Consider the following 20510-nt stretch of genomic DNA (forward strand, 5'->3'; position numbering starts at 1 on the left):
TGACAGCTGACCCCTGACTACGTTCACGCGGAACCCTAAATCCAGGATTCATGCGTCTGGAGCGACGGTCGGATTAAAGAATTCTTTCGTACTGAGGTTATAGCTGATTAATTCTCAAAATAAATTCGTGATTTACCGGCGGACGGAAACGTGATCGGTGAATCAAAATTTCGCGGACACGGGCCGATCGTTCGTCGATCAACGAGTCTTAGAAGTTGATCCGCGAGATATCTGATGCAACCGTATTCTGTAAAGCGGTGTTAATAAATTTATACGAAATTGATTGAAAGAAAAAAAAGAAGGCGAGAGGTACTCCACTGACGTTCGCAGATACGGAAACCACGTGGTTAATGAACAGAATTCAGACTGCCCGCGACGAACGCTGATGCGAAGCGGAGTTGAGGCGCACCGCGTCGCGACTGGCGCGGACTAAAAAACGACACGATGACCTCATCACTCGCTATGTTCTCTCGCGGTGCGGTTACTAACCGTACTGAAAACGTCGCCACCGTCGTGCCGAGCCGCTCTAATCCGACATCGCGCGCGTACGGTGAAAATATTTTATACCTACGCGTCGTAGGCCCGAAGCCATTTTTTCTGTCACTATATCGCTACGCGACTCGTTTTGCTTTTCGATTCTAAACCTGTTGCGGGACGTTCGACAAATAGTTTTGTCGAACCGAAATCATGCAGACCCGGCTTTTCGAATTTGAATACTTCAACAGACTTTGAGCTGATCAAGCGACGATAGCGCGATTGATTATACAGTCCAGTCGGAATGTACGTTTGAGGTTCAAACGCCGGGGGGGTAAGTAAGTCCAAATTCAGAATTTTGACCAGATTTTGCAGTAGCAAATTCGGCTGCCATTTTGAATTCATGGTTCAAGTCGAACAATATCGATCGTAGACATAAAATTATCGCAACCAAAGTTGTAGAGAATTAAATTTTCTACGAGTTTAGCTGTTACCATTTCTAGTCAGCAATTGAAAATGGGCGATTTATTTGAAAAAAAACAAATTCCACCTTGAATTGAAGATGGCAGCTGAAGTTACTGCAGAATCTTATGGAAATTCTTGATTCGGACTACCGACGACTTCCCCTCAACGATGAGAAAAAGAAAATTGTGCTATAGAAAAATTTCATCTTCAAATGTTCTTTTTTTTACGTACCTGTAGTTAGCGACTGGATTAATAACAAAACGATAAAAGCACCGGAGTGCAAAGAACAAGAGACACCCTTGAGTCGCAAAAGTCGTCTAACAGACTTTTTCGATTTCTAGACGTCTTTGTTGTTCGGATGTTTTTTGGGCCCCTGCATAATTGTACACACGGGTGGAAAATGGAGTCCCTGGTGGGACAGGCGACGCCGATTGTCGCTACGTTCGTTTTATTATAGCTGGTGGATCCGTGTCGCTGATCGTAGACAAAACGATCGGCCACGGAGCTAGAGGGTCGAATTGGTTTTCAGGACTCCGAGGGGACTCTATAGACGCGTGATAGAATAGCGAGGGGCCAACTCATCTGGATCCTCGACACTCTATATCGCAGCTCTTTACGTCCGATCTTTTTTCTTTTTCATTCCTCTCGACAAATTCACGGCCGGTTATATATCACGTACGTACGTACCGATTATTTTTATTACGAATAGAAACGTGCGGAAGGGCGTTCGCTTCACATGCCCTATATTACTGCAGCGCATCACGATCACGTGTGATTTATTGCAAGTCAACTTTTCACGGCTACTGATGATATAAATAGACATATATATATATATACATACCTATATAGATATACATATAACGCTGAGATTAACGTTCGTCATTTTTCTTGTCTAGAGTCACTTGTTATATTTCCGCTACACAGACGCAGTCCCCTGAAACCTGTAGCTGATGATCGCGTAATGCGGGATCACCGACTGAATTTCTATCATGTGTCTTTTAATAAGAATAAAAAATTCATCGAGTATAAGTTCAAATTAGGAATAACGAAAATTTTCATACAGAACGTCATTCTTATTCAGAAACGATTGTTAATCAATTCCGCAATCGTGTTGGCGTTGGACTTAAAATCTGATAGTTAGATTGTTGTAAACTCGTGTTATTGTTACATAAGCAACCGTTAGTTTCTGATTTGAATTTTGGAACGTAATAAAACTTGAGTAATATGAACAACAGGACGACTGGAATAAAACCGGTATTACAATTTCTCGTAGCACGAAAACGTATGCATTTTAGTCATGAAATTTAATTACCACAGTGTCTGCGAAATCCTAGAAACTCGGATGCAAATATACCGTATACTAAGGTTTATTCTGTAATCTGAGAATTTTGCATCCACCTTTCCAAATTTTGAAATTCTGAGGTAAGAATCGAATGTAAGTCACCCGAATGATCTGAGTTTACAATTATAGACACAGTCAATTGCAATAACGGAATTTCACCTCTGAAAATTTGAAAAATTTGAGAAAAAGCATTCCAAAGTTTTACGGTAAGTATGTCAACACCCGATATAATGGATTTCAAAACAGTCGTCAAATAACTGTCGCATGGACCAGAGACGCTGCTCGATCGTATCGCACTCAATGCTGCAAGACTATTCCTTAGAAGTTTGATATATTCTTGTAACTTCACACGGAACCCGTCACACCTTTGTTTTAACGATTAGGCCAGCGATATATTGTAATATGTATTACCGTCCGCACGTCAGGAATGCGCATGCAAAAGCATGGCTTACATGATTATAGGTATACAAACTACTGTACACGTATACACACGTGCTATGTATACAGACCACGAAGAATACTTCAAATTAGATAACGCTGCACGTTTCGCGCGGTGGCGCAGAGAATTATCTTTCAAGTTCCATAACACCGGAGACGGGGTAATAATATTTCTCATTTTTCTCATTCTGCATTGTTTACAATGCATGCATAAGATAACCTGCAGTTGGTAGACATATACAGCCAGTATCCACTATCCAATATCCACTCAACTTGAATCTCGTTGCCGACCTTTGCCGAGCTAATATATCATATAACAGCCAACCTGGACATAGATCCTCCAATGCAATATATATGTGTATTATATAAAAGTATTACCAGCGAAGCAAGAAAGGTCACGTCCTGAGGGTATAATTTGAAAAATAGAATCGAGGTAAGTTATACTGACTTGTGTGAAATACGATTTCAAAAATAATGGAAAAGCATGCAGTTGGTAGGAGAACGAAAATAATTATACTACATCAATTTTTCATTGAGTCTTCGATATTTTATGCCAGTAAATTGCTTCAGGAAAGAAATATTCTACTATGTACTACGAATAAATTGAAACCAGGCCTAGTAATAGAAACATATTTTTCAAATTACAATGCAAATTTTTTGAATCGCATAGCCGTGTGAATAAAGATTAATTTTGTCAATGCGCAGGTATATTGAACTTTTGTTTGCCAATGGAGTGTAAAGCATACACTGTGTAAAAGTATTGATATTAGATCAGCTTCGACAATTCTGCAAAGTTCAAAAACCATCCCATCAAATACAGTATGCAACAAACCAAACGCACCTGTCCTTTTTACTTTCTGTAGTAAACTATTCCAATTTTTCCTACACAATGAAACCAATAGCAACTTAAGTCACCGATGAAAAATCAAGCCCTCGCAGTTAGAGACATAAGTTTACTAAGAACCCAAAGTGAAACAATGAGTTCTACTTAATTGTTAACTCGTAAAATATTTATTTTGTTGTGAGGTCAAGTACTTGATATTATTTTCAGCAAGATTAATTTTAGTACGTTTAAAAACTACATTTGGAAAAATAAACTATGTTCGATGTAGATATGTTTTCCATACGGAAAATTTATATTTAAACCATTAAATAAGTTTAAAGATCGTAGATTACTGGAATGTACACGATTGCGAAAGAAGTATTGCAGCACCCTTGTATTTCAGAAGCATATAAAAATCATTTGCCAATAATTATTGCGCATATTTCAGAATGATAATACAGTGATAATAACCATAAATCGAGCGAACTCAATCGAAATAATTCTGTACTCCCATTAAGCGCAGAACTTCGTTTACTTCGAACTGATATCATTAAGAAGTTGTAAATCTCTTTTATCTCTAGCGTGTCAAAGCGTAAGGACAGTTTGTAAATTTCGCACTCGTTAAAAAATGACAGATCGTCCATGTTCCGATTGGAGGACGACAGGCCAATCAACATTCGTCCGCTCGGTCGGTATACAACACACATGTGTAGGCAACTGTACGTATGCACACGTGCCCCACAGACGCCTGGCCTAACAATAAGTCTAAACAAATAAACTATTCTAGTGGACAGTGGCTAATTTCAACTGTCGCAGACTTAAATATTTTCTATTATAACATAACGGCAGTACATCACTATATTTGGTAAACAGATCAGCATTGGATTTTGAACCAGTCCGAGTCAACACGCCGAATACACGTTATATCCAATTTTAGGTTAGCTTGAGTAAGGATATGTTACTATCGCAAACGGCTATTTGAGTGAAAACGCAATCGATTAATATTATTTTTCAGGTAACTTGTATCTTGGATTAATAGCGTGAGAGAATGTCAGTTAATTTAGCAATTAAATTAACTAAATTTACTGAAATTCTCTAGTACTATCAGCGTAGATTTACTCGTCATGCCATAAAACTGCTTGACTGCTTTTATTTCTTTGTTTTCTAGTTTTATATAAACTGAACTGTTATCCAGGTTCATGACTGACTTTTAATTGGATTTCCTTTAGAAATGGACTCGGATAAATCAAAAAACAGCAGAGAACTGGATCCAAAAATAAAGATCAAAGTAGAACCGGGTACATCAGGATCAACGGTGTTAACAAATGTGAAAATTGAGGCTGGACTACCTTCTACGAGGCTTACTTCATTTAGATCGCCACGAGATTGGACACTAGGCGGGCATGTGAAACTAGAAAAACCAAAAAAACTGTATACTCCAAACTTGAACGTACAACGAAATAAAGCTAAAGAGTAAGCAGGAATCACATTTATACTATTGTTATCAAGGCATCATAGATGTAGTAATCTGTTTTACTTTGCAGTGATCACACTACTGTAAAAAATAATACTAAAGTTCCAAGAGAAAGAGGCCGCGGAAGAGGACAAAGTACAAGAGGTAGAGGCAAAGGAAAAGTCTCGGATAACATTATCCAGGTTAGGTTATCTTTGTTAATCAGAAGTTGGATTACAGTGTTCAAACATTCATGGTTGATTTTTTGTATATATGTACTCTTTGCAGACTGACGGAGTATTCTCCAGTGGTATAGCAGATTCTTCACGAGCCAAAAAAAGATTCAGTAGTTACAGAGATGGTAGCAATTTGAGCGGCAATCGAAGTGCCAGTACTGTTTTAGAAAAACAAAAATTAAATTTAAACCAGAAGATTGATAAAGCTGAAGAAGAAGAGAAACTCAAGCACCTGCTTCGAGATGATTTTATCGAAAATGGAGCTGTACCAGATATGGAAAATGCACCAGTGATGCTACCTATGGCTGATGATGGTCAGTATCAAACCTATTTTAATTAGCCTTCATGCAAGTTTGATGAGACAACTAAACTTCTGTCACTTTTTTTTTGTTCATTTATCATTCCAGCACAGTTATACAAGAAAGAATTCAAGGAAGAACCCCAAGTAATAAAGGCTGATGGATTAGATGAAGATGTGAAACCAGTAATCTTAGAAAACGGAAAAGGTACGTCACAAAAATTATTTTGTAGGAGTTTCCAGATCTATGGAATAAAAAATCTTCAAACAAATGGCAGAAGTAAAATACTTACGGACTGCACATCGATTTGAATCATCAAATTTTAAAGTTCTTAAATTAATTAATTTCTTAATCATAAAATTTGGACTGATTGAAGTACTTCAAATTTTTTCAGTATTGAAACAAATAATCTTCTAAGAGGAAAAAAAATTATGTCGTGCATGATTACTGTCATTCATTACGAAACGTTGCAATAATAATTAATTCTTAAAATTTTCCATTCTTTCCAGTATCAGAAGAACATAACACAGCAAAAACTTCGTTACCGAAGAAATCGCTAACAGAGGAGAAAAAACTTATCACTATTCCACAAATTGTTGCAAACGAAGCAAATAATTACATTTTACTACAGGTACAACCGATGAAATTTTTTTTTTTTTTTTCACTTTGCACAGATATGCCTTGGACTGAACCTTATCCTGTGGCGTAAATTATACGTTGTACTTTACAGTTTCCCGATTGCCTACCTGGACTTAAAACAGATGATGAATTGAGTGATCCAAAAGCGAGAAGAACAACCGATTTAGGTTCAGCAAATCCTAGTGATATCAATCCCAAGACTGAATACTGTACGCTGAAAAACTTGAAGGAAGGAATGCTAGGGAAATTACAAATACTAAAATCTGGACAAGCGAGACTTGTTTTAGGGGATAACAAATTAATTGTAGATGTGGGCTCGCACATCAGTTTCAGACAAGTAAGTTCAAGTGAAAAAATTCTGTGATCTTATCAACGTCATCATGTGGGTAAAGGCGTGCATTTGTTGAAACTTTTCTTTTGTTTCAGGATCTAATCGCTGCCAAATTGGACCTTGAAAAACTTGAAGGCGAACTTATTAACCTTGGCTCAGTCAGCAGTACCCTTATTTGCTTACCCGACTGGGAATCAATGTTAGATAATCTTTGAACTTATGAGAAAAGCAAATTTCAATTGTTTTAACTTATTAATTGTACTAGATATTATTCTGGCTGTTGTAAAAATTAAACGAAATCTGAAATTCGAAGCCCTCTCTTGCGTGGGATATCGCAATTGAAGTACTCTTTAAAAAAATCGCAAGTTCATGAAAATCATATTCCATAAAAAAAAAACTCATAAAATATAGTGCGGAAACATTGGGTGATAAAATTGAGGCCCCGTAAATTTTTTCCTTGTATTATTAAGTTAATTATTTCACATCTCAACTAAAATTTCTAGTGATAATATGATATTTATGTATTTAAACGTGGAAAAAAAGTTACAAGTTTTTCTTAGTTGAAACAGTTTTTATTTCACGGACACGCGATTCATACGATTTCACAATGTTAGGTATGCTCTTCGATTGTCACACATCCTTTCACATGTCAACTTAATTTACAAATTAATTGATTATTTCACACTGCATGGTATGAACACTTTTTGGCAATCAGAAACGTAAAAAAAACTTTTACCTCTAGTTTGAATTTCTGATTGCATGAGAATTACAACAAAAAACGAGTTGTAAAATTACTAGCATAGATACAATCAACTATTGTAAGTTTTAGTTTTAGTTTTTTATGGTACTTTTTTTTTATAAATACCAAATTATTTTTTAATGGTAATATCAAAGAAGTTGCCTCAAAAATTGCAACCGCAGTCTGTTAAAATACAAAACCGTTAATTATCAGTTTTGTTTGTTGGATCGGGTGAATCGTTACTTTGGCATAGCCAACCTAAGAAATAACAGCCTATAATTATTTGAAATACGCCAACTTCTCTGACATTATCTTGCATGAATTACGCACAATCCATTTAGTCACTTTGTTCAATACTGTGTCCTTTCTTCATAGATTTCAAGGCTTTTTCGCGTAGTTTTTTTTCGAGTTCTTCCGTGTTCCCCTCACTTGCATCCGATTCTTCAGACTCTACAGCCTTCTTTTTTTTATGCTTACGATGTTTCTTATGCTTTTTGTGTTTTTTGTGCTTTTTATCTTTCTTTTTCTTCTTTTCCTCCACTTCACTATCCTGTTATCCAAGAAAAACAAGAGAAACAAAAAACAAATTAGATTCAGCGAAAGTTTGGCTTCCGGTATCTTCAATTCATAACATTTATGTCGTATTAGACCTACACAGTTATTTTATGCAAGGCAGAATCCAAGTAACTTAATTTATATGCTACCCAAAAATCATTAAATTCTCACCTCAGATTCGCTTGTACTTGTCTTCATTTTCTTTTTGCGTTTCTTCTTTACCTTCTCGTCGTCACTGCTATCTTCTACCTTTTTCTTTTTCTTACTTTCTCGCTCTACAATTTCTTCATCGTCCGAACTGGAATCCCGCTTGGCTTTCTTTAATTTGGACCTTCCCTCATCGTCGCTGGTTGATTCTTTTCTCGACTTCCTACTTCTCGACTTTGCATCCTCAGACGAGCTGTCTCGACGCTTTCTCGACTTTTTCGGTTCATCGTCAGAGCTGGAGTCTTTTTTCGACTTTCTTGACTTAGATTTCTCCTCTTCTAATTTTGATATTTTCTTCAATTTCATTTCATCTTCATCAGACGTGGAATCTTTTCGCACCTTTTTAGTTTTTCGTAGATCTTCCTCAATTTCCCTCTTTGACCGCTTTCTTGATTCTATGTCGCCACTGGTATCACGTTTTCGAGTATCCCTGCGATCCTTACTACGATCATCCAGCAAATCTGTTCAATGAAAATTTGGACATACATGAATTTAAATCAATGACATTGAAATTGCGTTCAACTTTGTCATCAATTTTGTGGATGATTAAATTGCTTATATTATATTATTAATTCACAATATCACATCCATTTTGTGTGAAAGTATAAACGATTAATCATAGTGAGTTTCAAAGTTTCACATCAATGGTTCTCTATTTTTAATTAGATAAGACCTTAGTAATTTGCAACGGATTTGCAATACAGTAGAACCACGTTTATCCGAGGTAATAAGGGGAGAGCATACCTCGGATGAGTGAAATCTCGGATGATACGGAAAACATGTGCAATCCAAGCCAATGTAGTTCACAAGAAACTTTCACAAGTTTATGCGTGTTCAAACAATGTAGCAACACAAAACTATTTTATACATGTCGGAGAAGAATAAAGAGGATACATCATCAAGTGAATTCGAAACTAACTTTGAATGAGTCCGCCGTATCAAGCATCAAGCATTATTCAACATGTGTTAAGAAATTTTCGTCTCTTCAAGCACCAGTAAGAATATAATGTGTAGGTGAAATGTTTACATCTGAAATTCTTGCTTCTTGATGAGAAGCCACGTAAGACAAGCAAAGCCGTCTAATGAATGATATGCGGATGTGCAAATCATTTTTTTACAAGAAGAATATTGTTGAAAGAATGTAAAATTCGAAAATTTGGTGATTTCGAAAAATCAACGATGGAGCCAGTAATCGAACCTGGCGTCTAGAGAGAGGAAATTCACTGGTGATGAGAGAAATTAATGACAAGAGTCAGGGCGGCTAGGTGGTCTAGTGGAGTAAATCTCCGGTAAAGTATCTCTAGACGCCAGGTTCGATTCCTGACTCCGTCGTTGATTTTTCGGAATCACCAAATTTTCGAATTTTACATTCTTTCAGTTGTTCAACATGCTTTGAATATAGAACAAACAAATGGTTTGTTTATAACAACGCTTGGATAAAATCGACAGTCATGGAAAAGCAAGCGAATTGACAGGACGTGTTCACCCTCTCCGCCTTTCCGAGGCTTCACCCCAACATACATATAAAGCAAAACGGATTATTCCGTTTTGTCCAAGATTGTCCGTATTATCCGAAGATACACCTCGGCCAATTCAGTGTTCGAATGAAATGGGCGTCTCGGATAATGCGGAACATCGGTTAATCGAAGGTCGGATAAGCGAGATTCTACTGTATAAGGTTCGTCATTATGTCCCGTGAAATTGGACTTTTCAAACGTATTCCACATAGTATTCCAAATACGCGTCGAAGTTTTTATCACCAAATATAACTCAAGAAACGTTTATACAAATAATAAACTTTTCGAAACAATATGGTAATAATGAATCATGTCTACTTACCAGACCTCCCAGCATCTCTGCTCTTTTTAGATTTGCTATCAACGTGCTTTTTGTCATCTTCGGATTCAGAACTAGATTCGACTTTACTTTTGTCCGATTTGTCGTCGTCTGTTGATTCCTTTCGAGATTTCCTTGATTTCTCGATCCGTTTTTCTTTCTTCTTGTCTAAAATTGTAAATCAGGATTGATTGAGGATAGCTAAATGACTGAATGATTAATATATTTTCAACAAAATGTAATCAAGGTTCATTGTACGTGTCTTAACAGTTTATCAAAGGTAAATGAAATGAAATCGCATTTAGAAAGTTCTTAATTTCGAGTAACTGACTGTTTCTATACAGATAAATATTTTCATTGCTGTAAATCTTACTTTCATCATCGCTGTTTTCGGAGATTGAAGATTCATCCCTCCTGTCTCTTTTTATTCTCTTGTTTATTTCATCAACTGATTTCTTCTTCAAGGACGGAAGTTCAACCAATTTGTGAGTTAGTTTTTTATCGTCAGCTGTAACCTTGAGCAACTTCAATGGTCTCTCTTCTTTCTTCAGCTGGAAAACATCACTGGACGAAAGAGCAGTTTCTATAGACTTAGGTGAATCGTCTTTATTATCTCTGGAACCAATATATAATGATTTGTTAGATCTTCATAAATCCTCATCAATTTGAAATGATTACATACAACTTCTATTAATGTTACCTAGATGGAGTTTGTTTAATCCTGGCTGCAGCAGCTATGATGTCTTCAGTTTTTTTAAACGGTGATGGGGTTCGAGACAAGCTCTTTGAGAACTAGAACAAGATAGGTATACTCATTAGATAATGTTCATGATCGTGATAAATATATAAATGCATGCATGGAATGATCGTTGAGTAATGAAGAATAAAAATATAATAATTACCCTGTGCCTCGTAACAGGAAGTATTGTAGTTGGCGGTTTTTTGGGTGAAACAATGGTTTCTAATTTTTTTGGGACAACAGGTTCAATTTTTCGAACTTCTTTCTCCGGACGTATAATTGGAACTTCTTCTTTTGAAATCTTTTCCTTTTCTTTTTTCTTGTTGACGTCTTCTAAAATTTCTCGCTCTTTCACGTCCTGCGTTGGTTGTTTTATTTCCGGTAACCTTCTGCTAATTAAACATTGATTACAATTAATTTTTTTCAATCAATCATTGTGCCAAAACTGGACAAAGTTTTATACATAAGTACACTGTAACATTTCCTTTGTATAGAATCTGATTACCTCAAAGTTCAACCTTTAATCGATAAAATAACACTATTTATATCCGGTCTATAGATTAGACATACATAACATTTGTCTGCAACATAATAATCTTATACAGAGATCTTGTGAAATGTATCCTTCCAAGCTGCGAGAGGCGACACAATACTTTACATTAACTGTTGTTAGTTGGCCCCCCCCTAGAGTATAATGGGATCACATCACATGATTTTTTCAGTATGCGCTGTGTCGATATTAGGTTCAAATTTCTTAAATTTGCTTTGAGATACTTTTTGTATTAATTTTCAACATATTTCAAAAAACATCAAAGCTACTGTGATTTTTTTGGCTTAACAATCATCATAAGGATAAATGCAGAAAACATATTTTTCCGTTAAAGCTTAACAAGAATAAGAATACACCGAACTCAACGTGAAAAATTGGACTAAATCGGAGCGACTTGAAGATATGGAAAAAAATTGTACAACTAATTCTATTTCTGTTATTTCGAATGTTTTCTTCTTTCTTCAAGCTTCTTTCTCTTTCAATTTCTGACTTGCAGATTTTCCGCCACATACATTTACTTTTGTATAGCATTTACACATGCAAGCAATCATAACACAAATTATAGTGTGATTAACTTGATAAAAAAACAAATTCATGCTTCAAAAATCGCGATCAATACGTCACTCACCTGGTTGATTGTTCCTCATCACTAGAGGAACTACTCTCTGTACTTTGCGAGCTACTTGATTTAGATCGTCCGTTTCGCAACATCTTCTGAGGTCTCCTCTCATCCTGTTTCTTGGCAGGTTCATCTACCACAGGTTTCTTCTCCTTTGGTTTTTCCCTCACCTCCTTATCTGGAGATCGCTTGTAGGGCTTAGAACGCTCCAACGATGATTTGGGCTCCTTCGACCTTGCTCTGGATCTATCAGGTGACGTCTTACGGTCTTTGTTTTCCTTTGGTTCTCGGGACCTGTCGCGCCTGCTAGATCTGTCACGGGAGGAAGATCTATCGTACCTGTTCGATCGATCCCGACGTTCCGGTGACCGTCTGCTGTCTCGCCGGTCAACGGATCTGTGCCGATCGTGTCGTTCGGACGACCTTCTTCGGCGATCAGGTGATGACCTCCATCTGCGTCGATCCCCTGGGCTAGGTGAACGTCGACGATCATATCTTCCTGGGCTACGACGCGGTGGGCTTCTGGTTGTAAAGAAAACTGTTTAAGAAACTTTGTCTACAAAACCAGAGCAATACGCAGACTTGTGTACAAAACTTTCCGAGTTGTCGAAATTTCCAGATTTTTCATAACACTCAAACTGTACATGTGCAAATTTAGAGGTCCGTCAGTATGTGATTCAATGTCTTTATTGGGTTTACTCAGTTGTATGAGAATCTTAAATAATCCCTTTTCTATACATGTGCACACAATATCAGGAATCTAAATTAAATATGTTACCTTCGTCGGCTTGGAGCTCTCCGCACAGATGGTGGCCTCATGCTTCTCCCACCACTGTATCGATCAACCCTGTCTCTTTCTCTATCCCTGTCACGATCGCGATCGCGATCCCGCCTCCTGTCTCGCTCTTTTTCAAAAGACGATCGTCTGAAAGAATAATGGCATGGTTATATATAATTGATAAAGATATTTTATGCTCATTATAAAAGTTTAAGATGTCTTCAGTGTAATACCTTCTGTTTCTATCTCGGGATCTGTCCCTATCTTTAGATCTATCATTCCTGGGTGAAGGGCTCCTTCTTTTAGGAGCAGATTTTCTTTCACGACTTGAATCAGAATCACTACCACTTTCATCTTTATTGGTCTTTCTGTAAGATCGTTTAGCTTGCACACCATCTTTTTTCTTACGGATTTCAAAATCGTTTTTGTCTTTTGCTCCTTTCTCTATGTCTGATCCTGAACTACTGCTCGAACTCACATCACGCTTCCTATTAGAGTCAATATGTTCTTTTCGTTTTTCGGGAGTCTTGGATCGTGATTTCGATGACGCCGAATCGCTTGAATCAGACCGTGATTTTCTAGACTTGCTGCGGTCAATGCTCTTTGATCTTGATTTCTTGGAACGAATTGGCGATTTTGAACGTGATTTTCTCGATTTTGAAATAGGAGACTTCGATTTTGACCTTCTTGACTTTGATCGATCTTGAGATCGTGATCTTGACCTTCTGGTTTTTGACTTGGACCGAGATCGTCTTGTTCGTGATTTAGAACGTGATCGTCGTGATTTTGATACAGGCGATCGTGACTTCTTAGATTTTGAAATCGGCGATTTTGACCTGGATTTTTTCGATTTACCAGCAGGTGACTTTGATGGTGATTTTTTGGAAAGTTTTTCTGCGAGTTCTACAGATGGAGAACGGTTTATCTTTTTCTTGCCGTCAGCGATGCTCATTAGCTTTGCTTGTAGCCGTGATATAGCAACTGCTGCCTCTCTGAAGGAATAAATTTATTAGGTTCGACTATTTTCAAAATCATTAGTATACGGTTGACTCTATTCAAATGTAAGAATCAATACAATTTTGAATTATATACTACTAGGTCTGAAAACTCACGGTTTAGTTTTAACAGGCATTAGCGGTATTGCATTGTCAAGTTGAGGCGAATCTTCTCTTTCAGTTTTGACCTCAGTCATTTCTTTACCGTTGTCCTTTGATGAGGATTTTGCCGGTGATCTTGAACTTGATCTTCTTTTACGGCTTGAACGATCTCTATCTCTATGGCGATCCCGTGATCTGCTCCGTTTATTCCTGCATTAGAACCTCACTTGAATTTGTGACGCAATTTAAATAATCGTTAATACTTTTAAATCTTGTAAAATAATAAAAAATGTTAGACATAGGACACACGACATGTTATATAGGTATTAAAAGTTGTTATAAGATACATTATGATTGACGTTCAAGCATTATACAAGTGGAAATTTACAAGGGTAATTTAAGGAAAGGTTACTGTAATCAGGGAACTTTGGTAATATGGGGGAACTCGTGCTACTGTCAAAAAACACTAATTTGGTGTCCCACTTTAAATTCGTTGCAACTTATGTATGTTGTAGAATATTGAAAACTAAAAGACACGTATTGTTTTTTTTTATTGGTGGAAGACCAATTTAAAAGGGTGAAAACGATCCCCAAAGATGGGCAACCACTAGGCTGATACCTTCATGCGCTTGATGTATTTGAATGAAACCAACACTGCAATGTTTCTATTGATGAATGAAACATTTTAGCGTTGGTTTTATTCTAATACATCAAGCGTTGCTATCCGTAACTGAGAAACCATCCCACTGAATGTCCATCTTTGCAAATCATTTTTCCCCCTTTAAATAGTTTTTCAGCTGATAAAAAACAATACGTACCTCTTAACTTTCAATGTCCTACAACATACATGAGTTGCAACGAAATCGGTGGGATACACCAAACTGATGTTCCTTGTATGTAGAGCTGTTCAGTGTTGGAAATTTGTATCAACTTGTAATATAAATAATTAATCTAGTATAAAAAAAACAGCTAGTTCGGTATTAAGTACAATGGTAATTCGTATGTATTTCAGTATTTCGAACTCTGTATTGACAAACGATATCATTATTCAATAATCCTTCAGTGGAGTTTGGATTCAGTTAAGACGTATGCCGGAAAATTGAATGATATACCATTAACACAGGAAGACAAGAAGGATAGCAGCGAATGACACAATTCCACCAATAATATACAAACAAACAGTGACCACTGAAGACAGTGCCAAAAAAATTCGAAGCAGAGTTAAAAATAAAAGTTGTACAAATTTAAATGACTGACCTGTCCCTGTCACGATCTCGGCTACGATCCCTTCGTCTTTCTTTAGATGATCCTCGGTCTTTTTCTTCTTTCTTCAACTTTGCTGATTCTGCATCATCCTTTTCCTTCTCGCGTTCTTTTTCCTTTTCTTTCTCTGCTAGCGATGCTTGCAGCTTCTCTTGTTCTTCCTGTTAATAATATTTCATACTTTAAGAACAAAGAAAATCTTTGCACTTCTCACAATTACAAACATGAATAAATTACTAGCTTGATGGTGAATATAAGGAGTTACAATTCAAACTTGTTTTCGTCAAGCATTTACACGTATTCATGCGCACTGAATAAAGATTACAGCTAGCAACAATAAAGTTGTAAAACTGTGCCGATATTAGCTGAACCATGCAATTCCTCACGGTTACAACTAGATCATCTGTAAAAACCTACAATGCTTGTCAGACATTTTTTTTTAGTCATCAACAAACAGCAGTTCAATTGATAAACAATAGATCACGTTTACAGAGTCAAGGCTGTCTTAGATGCAGCACCATCTGATTATAATTGGCATGTTCAAAAATGGTATGGAATTCACTCCTCCTAAAGTCAGTATACACACCTATACCAGGTGAAGCATAATATTCAAAAGGTGATTTTACTTGATAAGTTTATGCTATGAAAATTTCGAGAGTAATACATAGAAAGTATAGTTACCAGACGTTTCTTGATTTGATCTTTCTTCTGTTGCAAAAAAGCTTCTGGGATGCCAGTGATGCTTTCTTGTGCAGAGACCAACAGGTCCCAAAGTTCGCCCATGAATGATCGGGCATTTCTGCCAGTCAGGAAACCTGTCAGATTGATCTGCATTTTTCGAGGATCAGGAAACTGTAAAGTACATAGTTTTTGGTGTGAATTATAGGCAATATTCCATAAAATTTTCATTCATATAAAAAAAAAAAAAAAATTGTGCCCATATAAAAATTCAGCGAACTGCAATTTTAGGGCAATATCAGAACTGTTAAAACTACAATTATAATCCATTACCTGAACCTAAATTAGTAAAAAAATGGTCCTAAATCAGAATAGCGTGAAAAATATTGTTTCTCAAATTTTATTGTAAACAATTCCTCAGTAAACATAGATGCTTTTCCCCCTCGAAAAGCACAAAAGCTTGTTAGAACCCTAAAACGTCAATCTTACCACAACTGTAGTTATCAAGTATCCGCAGCTCAGATCATTTCACATCGATGATGCCTAAATAAAAAACTAATATAAAAACAGAAATATCATTACAAACAGCTGATTACGAGAATGTGATTTTGAAATGTTACGGTGGTACAAAGCTATAATGTAAAAATATTGATTAGACACGTGGATACAATGATTATTAGCTGAAAAACGAAGAATCGATAGAAAAGTATAAGTATATATCATCAAGAAACCAACCTGTCATAATGACAAGGATTGTCACAACATGTGCGAATATGATGCTTGTCTACCAATCCCACTCTCCAAGCTTTGATCACTTCACTTCCACCTTGAAAGGGTGGACAGTTGAGATCGAACAGCAATAGTTCAGAAAGTCCCTTCCCCCCCCGTTGACTAAAGAAGAGCCGCAGGTGTGTCTTCAATGTTGGGTCGCTCTCATTGGTCAACGGTGAGCCCTGACCAAGGCCTGCAGATGTTTGTCATCTTTGGAATGAAGGGAAACTGCCGGTGATAACCAAGGTCCATGGTTCAAGGCCACCAAGGCCTTTCTGCTGCGTCGACAGCCAGTCAGTTGAATTGCCTCGGAAGAGGCAACTCGGTTTCCACGAAGAGGTGGTGCACGCGTCAACATGACGCAAAGCCTTGATTGAGGCTCTCCAGGATGATGAGGAACTCGTTCGCACGGACAAGATGTTGCAGTAGAAAAACGTAGCTGGTCTCTGGGTGACGATGACGGGGAATGGTGACTCCGCTAAGGCGGAGGTTGCTAGATGGTGAAGAATCGGCAACTGCGGCAGCTGTCCTTAGCTGCTGATGCGATGTGGTACGACGTAGAAGACGGATCACGCTATGGTTGACGGTTGATAGAAAGGCGGCCAATCGGATGCAGAGAGGAACACATCCGAATGCCATTGGGACAAAAGGGTTGAGCCCCCGCAACGGTTTCTACTTATAATAATGGGGAATTCAAAGAGACGTGATAAGACTTGTCATATATAGTGCAATTCAACAATTTTCACCTACGCACTTCACTTTTTTTTTTATGTCAAAGTCTGCTTTGTTTTGTTAAATCTACCGCTAAGATCACTACATTACATAGAAGGAATGATACTTCCAAATTTAATTATTAAGGCTGTTACATGATGATGTTGCGATAAATAAATTTCACGTCCTTCAGAAAGGCAATAATACGTTCTGCTTCATTTTTTCCTTGCTGAGCAAGAAATGCATTGTTTGACCAATGAGTAGGATGTTTATGAGTGTTTCAACACCAAATTAGCATCCCAAGATTCATTCATTGTAATAGTAGCAAATTTAAGAATTTAAAGCTATTAGAAGGTGCGAAACTACATCTTATTGTCAATAATATGACAATTCTAGGTTTCTCAGACATGAATGACAATTTTGATCAGGACAATTCTGAAGTTACACAAAATGACGATGCATCAAAAAAGTACAAAACAAGTCTAACCAAATTTGCTAAAATCATACAACTTAAACCCTTCGAAACTTTAATCATAAAGTATTTGCCAAAATGTTTTCTGTAATCCATGATAAAATTCTTGAACTGGAAACATTCATATCAAATCAGGTGCTACATAAACGATGAATTCATTCCAAAGATATGTGGGACTTTTACCCGAAATATGGATTTATGCTTTCACAGTTCGAGTGTTTTAGTTGATTTGAACAATAAAAATCAAAACAAAAGTAATCAAATCATTAAACTGATTTTTATCAATGATAATACAATTATTATTTTTTATTGCGCAGTAATTCTCTTGGTCAGGGGCCATATCAGACAGACTACTGTAAATTTACAAGATTGAAGTCAGTGATATTACTGTAACAAAACATTGAAAAAAAGATTACTAGGTTGCAATTGTAGATTGACTTCGAAAAAGTTTAGTTTCCAAAGTATGAAAAATTTTGCCTTACGATGTACTGAATTTCAAAAAATCCCAACGTTACAGAATAGCGTATTTTGAAAAAAAAAAATAATGTATTATTATATTAATATTCCAAACATCAACCTCATGTCTATTTATCAAAAGATCTTATAACGTGGACTGATTGTTTCAACTATTTTTTGAATCTACGCTCAATTGGAAGAAAAAACCAATGTATTTGTATAATATTTACTAGAAAGACTGTTCTTTGAGCCCTGAATTTATTTTTCTGCGTTATAAGTATGTTTTTAAAATTAAATGACTGGTGTTTTGAAACAGAAACAGAGATACTCATATTTGAGATGTGGAAATACATCATTGGACAAATTTCTTTGAGGAAACATTCTAGACATGTGATCGCCATCGCCATTGCCAAGCGTTTCTTGCAATTTTTATCGAACTCCATGATTGTGTACAGCAGAATTATTGAGAAAACTGCATACCATAATTCAGTTATCACCCAACAGAATTACTGAGCCAAATTTCTTCGTTGAAGTTATTGAAAACTTAATGAAAAACACCTTACAATTATCGGTTTGACATTTTTGTAACTGTCAAGATGAAGTGCACATAATTCATTGGTACGAGCAGCTGAGTGTGATCGCATATCTTTTTGTCCGGACTATATCTATGATAATGTGTGTCAAAGTAAATGTTCTATGCTGAGGGGAAAAAGCCGAGTATACAAACTGCTTATTCAATTATTTAGACCATTCTATCCATTTAAATCAAAAAGAAAATAAGTAACGATTTAAAACAAAAAGGATATTCTAAATGTTCTTACCTTTTCCTCCAGCTGGTTGTAGACGAACTCAACCACTACATCATCTTCCATGCCAAGGATCTGATTTATTTTGGTAGTAATCCAGGGCTTAATAACGTCCAATTTTACTTTGCTCATGTCTACCTGTAATTTGAAATTATTTTTTTTCAATACTCGTACCGTATCATTCACTTTTGATTGAAATAAAATGATCTAGTAACCTACTCACAGCTAATAAAGTACAAGGTTGAACTTAGTAACGTAATTTATTACAAGGTTGAAGTTAGTAACGTTAACGTATGAAAAAAATCATTATTGCGCAATTTTAGAATAACTTTGAAGGAGTTGGCTTTTTAAAATAAGAGTATGTTTACTTGATCACAGTTTACTACATTTCAGACATTCCTAAAGGTGCAAAGTAATGATTTATCCTAAACATGCATCGTTACAGTAATGTTACCAACTTCATCCCTATAATTTATTGATGTCCTGTTCAAGTAGAGACAAGAAAATCACTAAGTTTTCAGTGTTAGCAAACTACGTACCAAGTGACGTTACACATGATTCGTTGACATTAATTCAAAATACATTACCGATATGCAATGGTATTGAAAGACGAAATATTGAAACTAATTACTGTCCGTTTACTAAAAGAAAGGTTAGAGATGAATCCTAAGAAACCGGATGAAAAAAATACACAAGTATTGGCTTGACAGTAAGATCGTCATTATAGAATAAAGGTTCATTAGATGTGATGACACATGACTATTGATAAGAGTGAATATGTGAATATGTTAAAATATCACAAAAGTGCCGCGTGCTGCAAGGGAGTTGCGTTTCATGTATATTTCACAACACTCTAAACGCGTCAGACATTGACAGCATGGTTCTTACTTCATGTGTATGTTTTGGATTTGGATTGCAACCGAATATAATAATTCATAAAAGCTTTGACTGCAGTTCAACTGATCTATGCTTGTCCGGACATCGGTTAAAAATTCAGGACACGTCCGCAGCATTAAAATATTAACGGAAAGTATTTCAGTTGTGAAAATTGACTGAAAGTGGCGAGTCACTCACGAGGGGCTTCGAATGAAACCCCATTATGAAATACTAATATATTTTTAGTTGGATCTGGAAAGTTCAATTGCTAAGTAGAACCCTACCTTTTGGGTTAGAGAATCACCAAATTTCATCTGCTTCAACAATTTCTTCTCCTTATCGCTGAACCGCGTATCCTGCGATGCCGTGGTCCCCTGTAAATACATATGCAAAAACAGTTAGTGAAGATAACACACAATGTAAAGATGTGATATTGTATGAAAAATACGCGCAAGATCTCACCGTGTACATCATCTCTGCCGGTTGTTACAATCGCTGCTAAGCCTGAAATTGGACGAGGGCGAAAGGCCTGCTGCGCGTTGTGTACGCTCGGGAACAGTAAACCTGTATTTTAAAGTTGCAGAAGAAACGGCATAATGACGTTGAGTCACTAGAAAATATAATTTTAGATGGTGGAGTGAAACGTACCCAGTCGATGATATTTTTAGCGACAAAATATGTACGATTATTTCGTTTCAGCACACATTCGCGAACAACAGTTGACTCTGCGATACTAGTCAATCTAACAACATGGCTAATGGCTGCGGCGATGCTGCTTACTTTTCCTGCTTACATTGCTGCCGCACGGTGTTGCCAGATGGTACACGTAATGCGTCTATTGGCCGACGACGGCGCGA

The 20510-nt window shown here is 36.7% G+C and overlaps 3 protein-coding genes across 13 annotated transcripts in view; 1 reads left to right on the forward strand and 2 right to left on the reverse strand.

Annotated features, from left to right (window-relative positions):
* Window positions 1-396, reverse strand: part of LOC107223904 (four and a half LIM domains protein 2) — a 142906-nt gene extending 142510 nt beyond the window's left edge. The window contains exon 1 of the mRNA XM_046743186.1: window positions 323-396. The gene's annotated coding sequence lies outside the window, so the exon portion shown is untranslated. The remainder of the gene's footprint in view (window positions 1-322) is intronic.
* Window positions 397-3128: 2732 nt separating this feature from the next.
* On the forward strand, window positions 3129-7218 carry LOC107223664 (DNA-directed RNA polymerase III subunit RPC4). Of its 5 annotated transcripts, none has more exons than XM_046743265.1 (8): window positions 3129-3152; window positions 4772-5015; window positions 5087-5198; window positions 5284-5545; window positions 5639-5737; window positions 6040-6161; window positions 6261-6506; window positions 6596-7218. In XM_046743265.1, the coding sequence occupies exons 2-8, from the start codon at window positions 4774-4776 to the stop codon at window positions 6713-6715; spliced, it is 1203 nt and encodes a 400-aa protein (XP_046599221.1). In that variant the 5' UTR covers window positions 3129-3152; window positions 4772-4773; the 3' UTR covers window positions 6716-7218. The 5 variants fall into 5 exon arrangements, with proteins under 5 accessions (XP_046599221.1, XP_046599204.1, XP_046599212.1 ...); XM_046743248.1 differs by lacking the exon at window positions 3129-3152 and adding an exon at window positions 4243-4557; XM_046743256.1 differs by lacking the exon at window positions 3129-3152 and adding an exon at window positions 4243-4489.
* On the reverse strand, window positions 7051-20459 carry LOC107223665 (serine/arginine repetitive matrix protein 1). Of its 7 annotated transcripts, none has more exons than XM_046743136.1 (16): window positions 20302-20459; window positions 20116-20217; window positions 19938-20027; window positions 18793-18915; window positions 15565-15735; window positions 14878-15044; window positions 13636-13830; window positions 12757-13515; window positions 12524-12670; window positions 11755-12264; window positions 10740-10968; window positions 10538-10629; window positions 10211-10452; window positions 9841-10005; window positions 7966-8462; window positions 7051-7789 (listed from the first exon to the last, which is right to left on the reverse strand). In XM_046743136.1, the coding sequence occupies exons 2-16, from the start codon at window positions 20125-20127 to the stop codon at window positions 7577-7579; spliced, it is 3612 nt and encodes a 1203-aa protein (XP_046599092.1). In that variant the 5' UTR covers window positions 20128-20217; window positions 20302-20459; the 3' UTR covers window positions 7051-7576. The 7 variants fall into 7 exon arrangements, with proteins under 7 accessions (XP_046599092.1, XP_046599117.1, XP_046599113.1 ...); XM_046743161.1 differs by having other exon boundaries at window positions 10740-10965; window positions 12085-12267; window positions 20302-20458; XM_046743157.1 differs by having other exon boundaries at window positions 12085-12267; window positions 20302-20458.
* Between the last annotated feature and the right edge of the window lie 51 nt (window positions 20460-20510).

This window comes from Neodiprion lecontei, chromosome 1, assembly GCF_021901455.1.
Source record: "Neodiprion lecontei isolate iyNeoLeco1 chromosome 1, iyNeoLeco1.1, whole genome shotgun sequence".
Taxonomy (NCBI): Eukaryota; Metazoa; Arthropoda; class Insecta; order Hymenoptera; family Diprionidae; genus Neodiprion; species Neodiprion lecontei.

Excerpts from the sequence above, each read along its gene's own strand:
- LOC107223664 (XM_046743265.1), top strand. The coding sequence starts at position 4,774 with ATGGACTCGGATAAATCAAAAAACAGCAGAGAACTGGATCCAAAAATA. Across the intron at positions 5,199-5,283 it reads TCTCGGATAACATTATCCAG|ACTGACGGAGTATTCTCCAG; the intron begins GTTAGGTTATCT and ends TACTCTTTGCAG. Across the intron at positions 5,738-6,039 it reads AATCTTAGAAAACGGAAAAG|TATCAGAAGAACATAACACA; the intron begins GTACGTCACAAA and ends CATTCTTTCCAG.
- LOC107223665 (XM_015663415.2), bottom strand. Across the intron at positions 15,045-15,564 it reads ATCAAATCAAGAAACGTCTG|GAAGAACAAGAGAAGCTGCA; the intron begins GTAACTATACTT and ends TATTATTAACAG. Across the intron at positions 10,630-10,739 it reads TTCCTGTTACGAGGCACAGG|TTCTCAAAGAGCTTGTCTCG; the intron begins GTAATTATTATA and ends ATCTTGTTCTAG.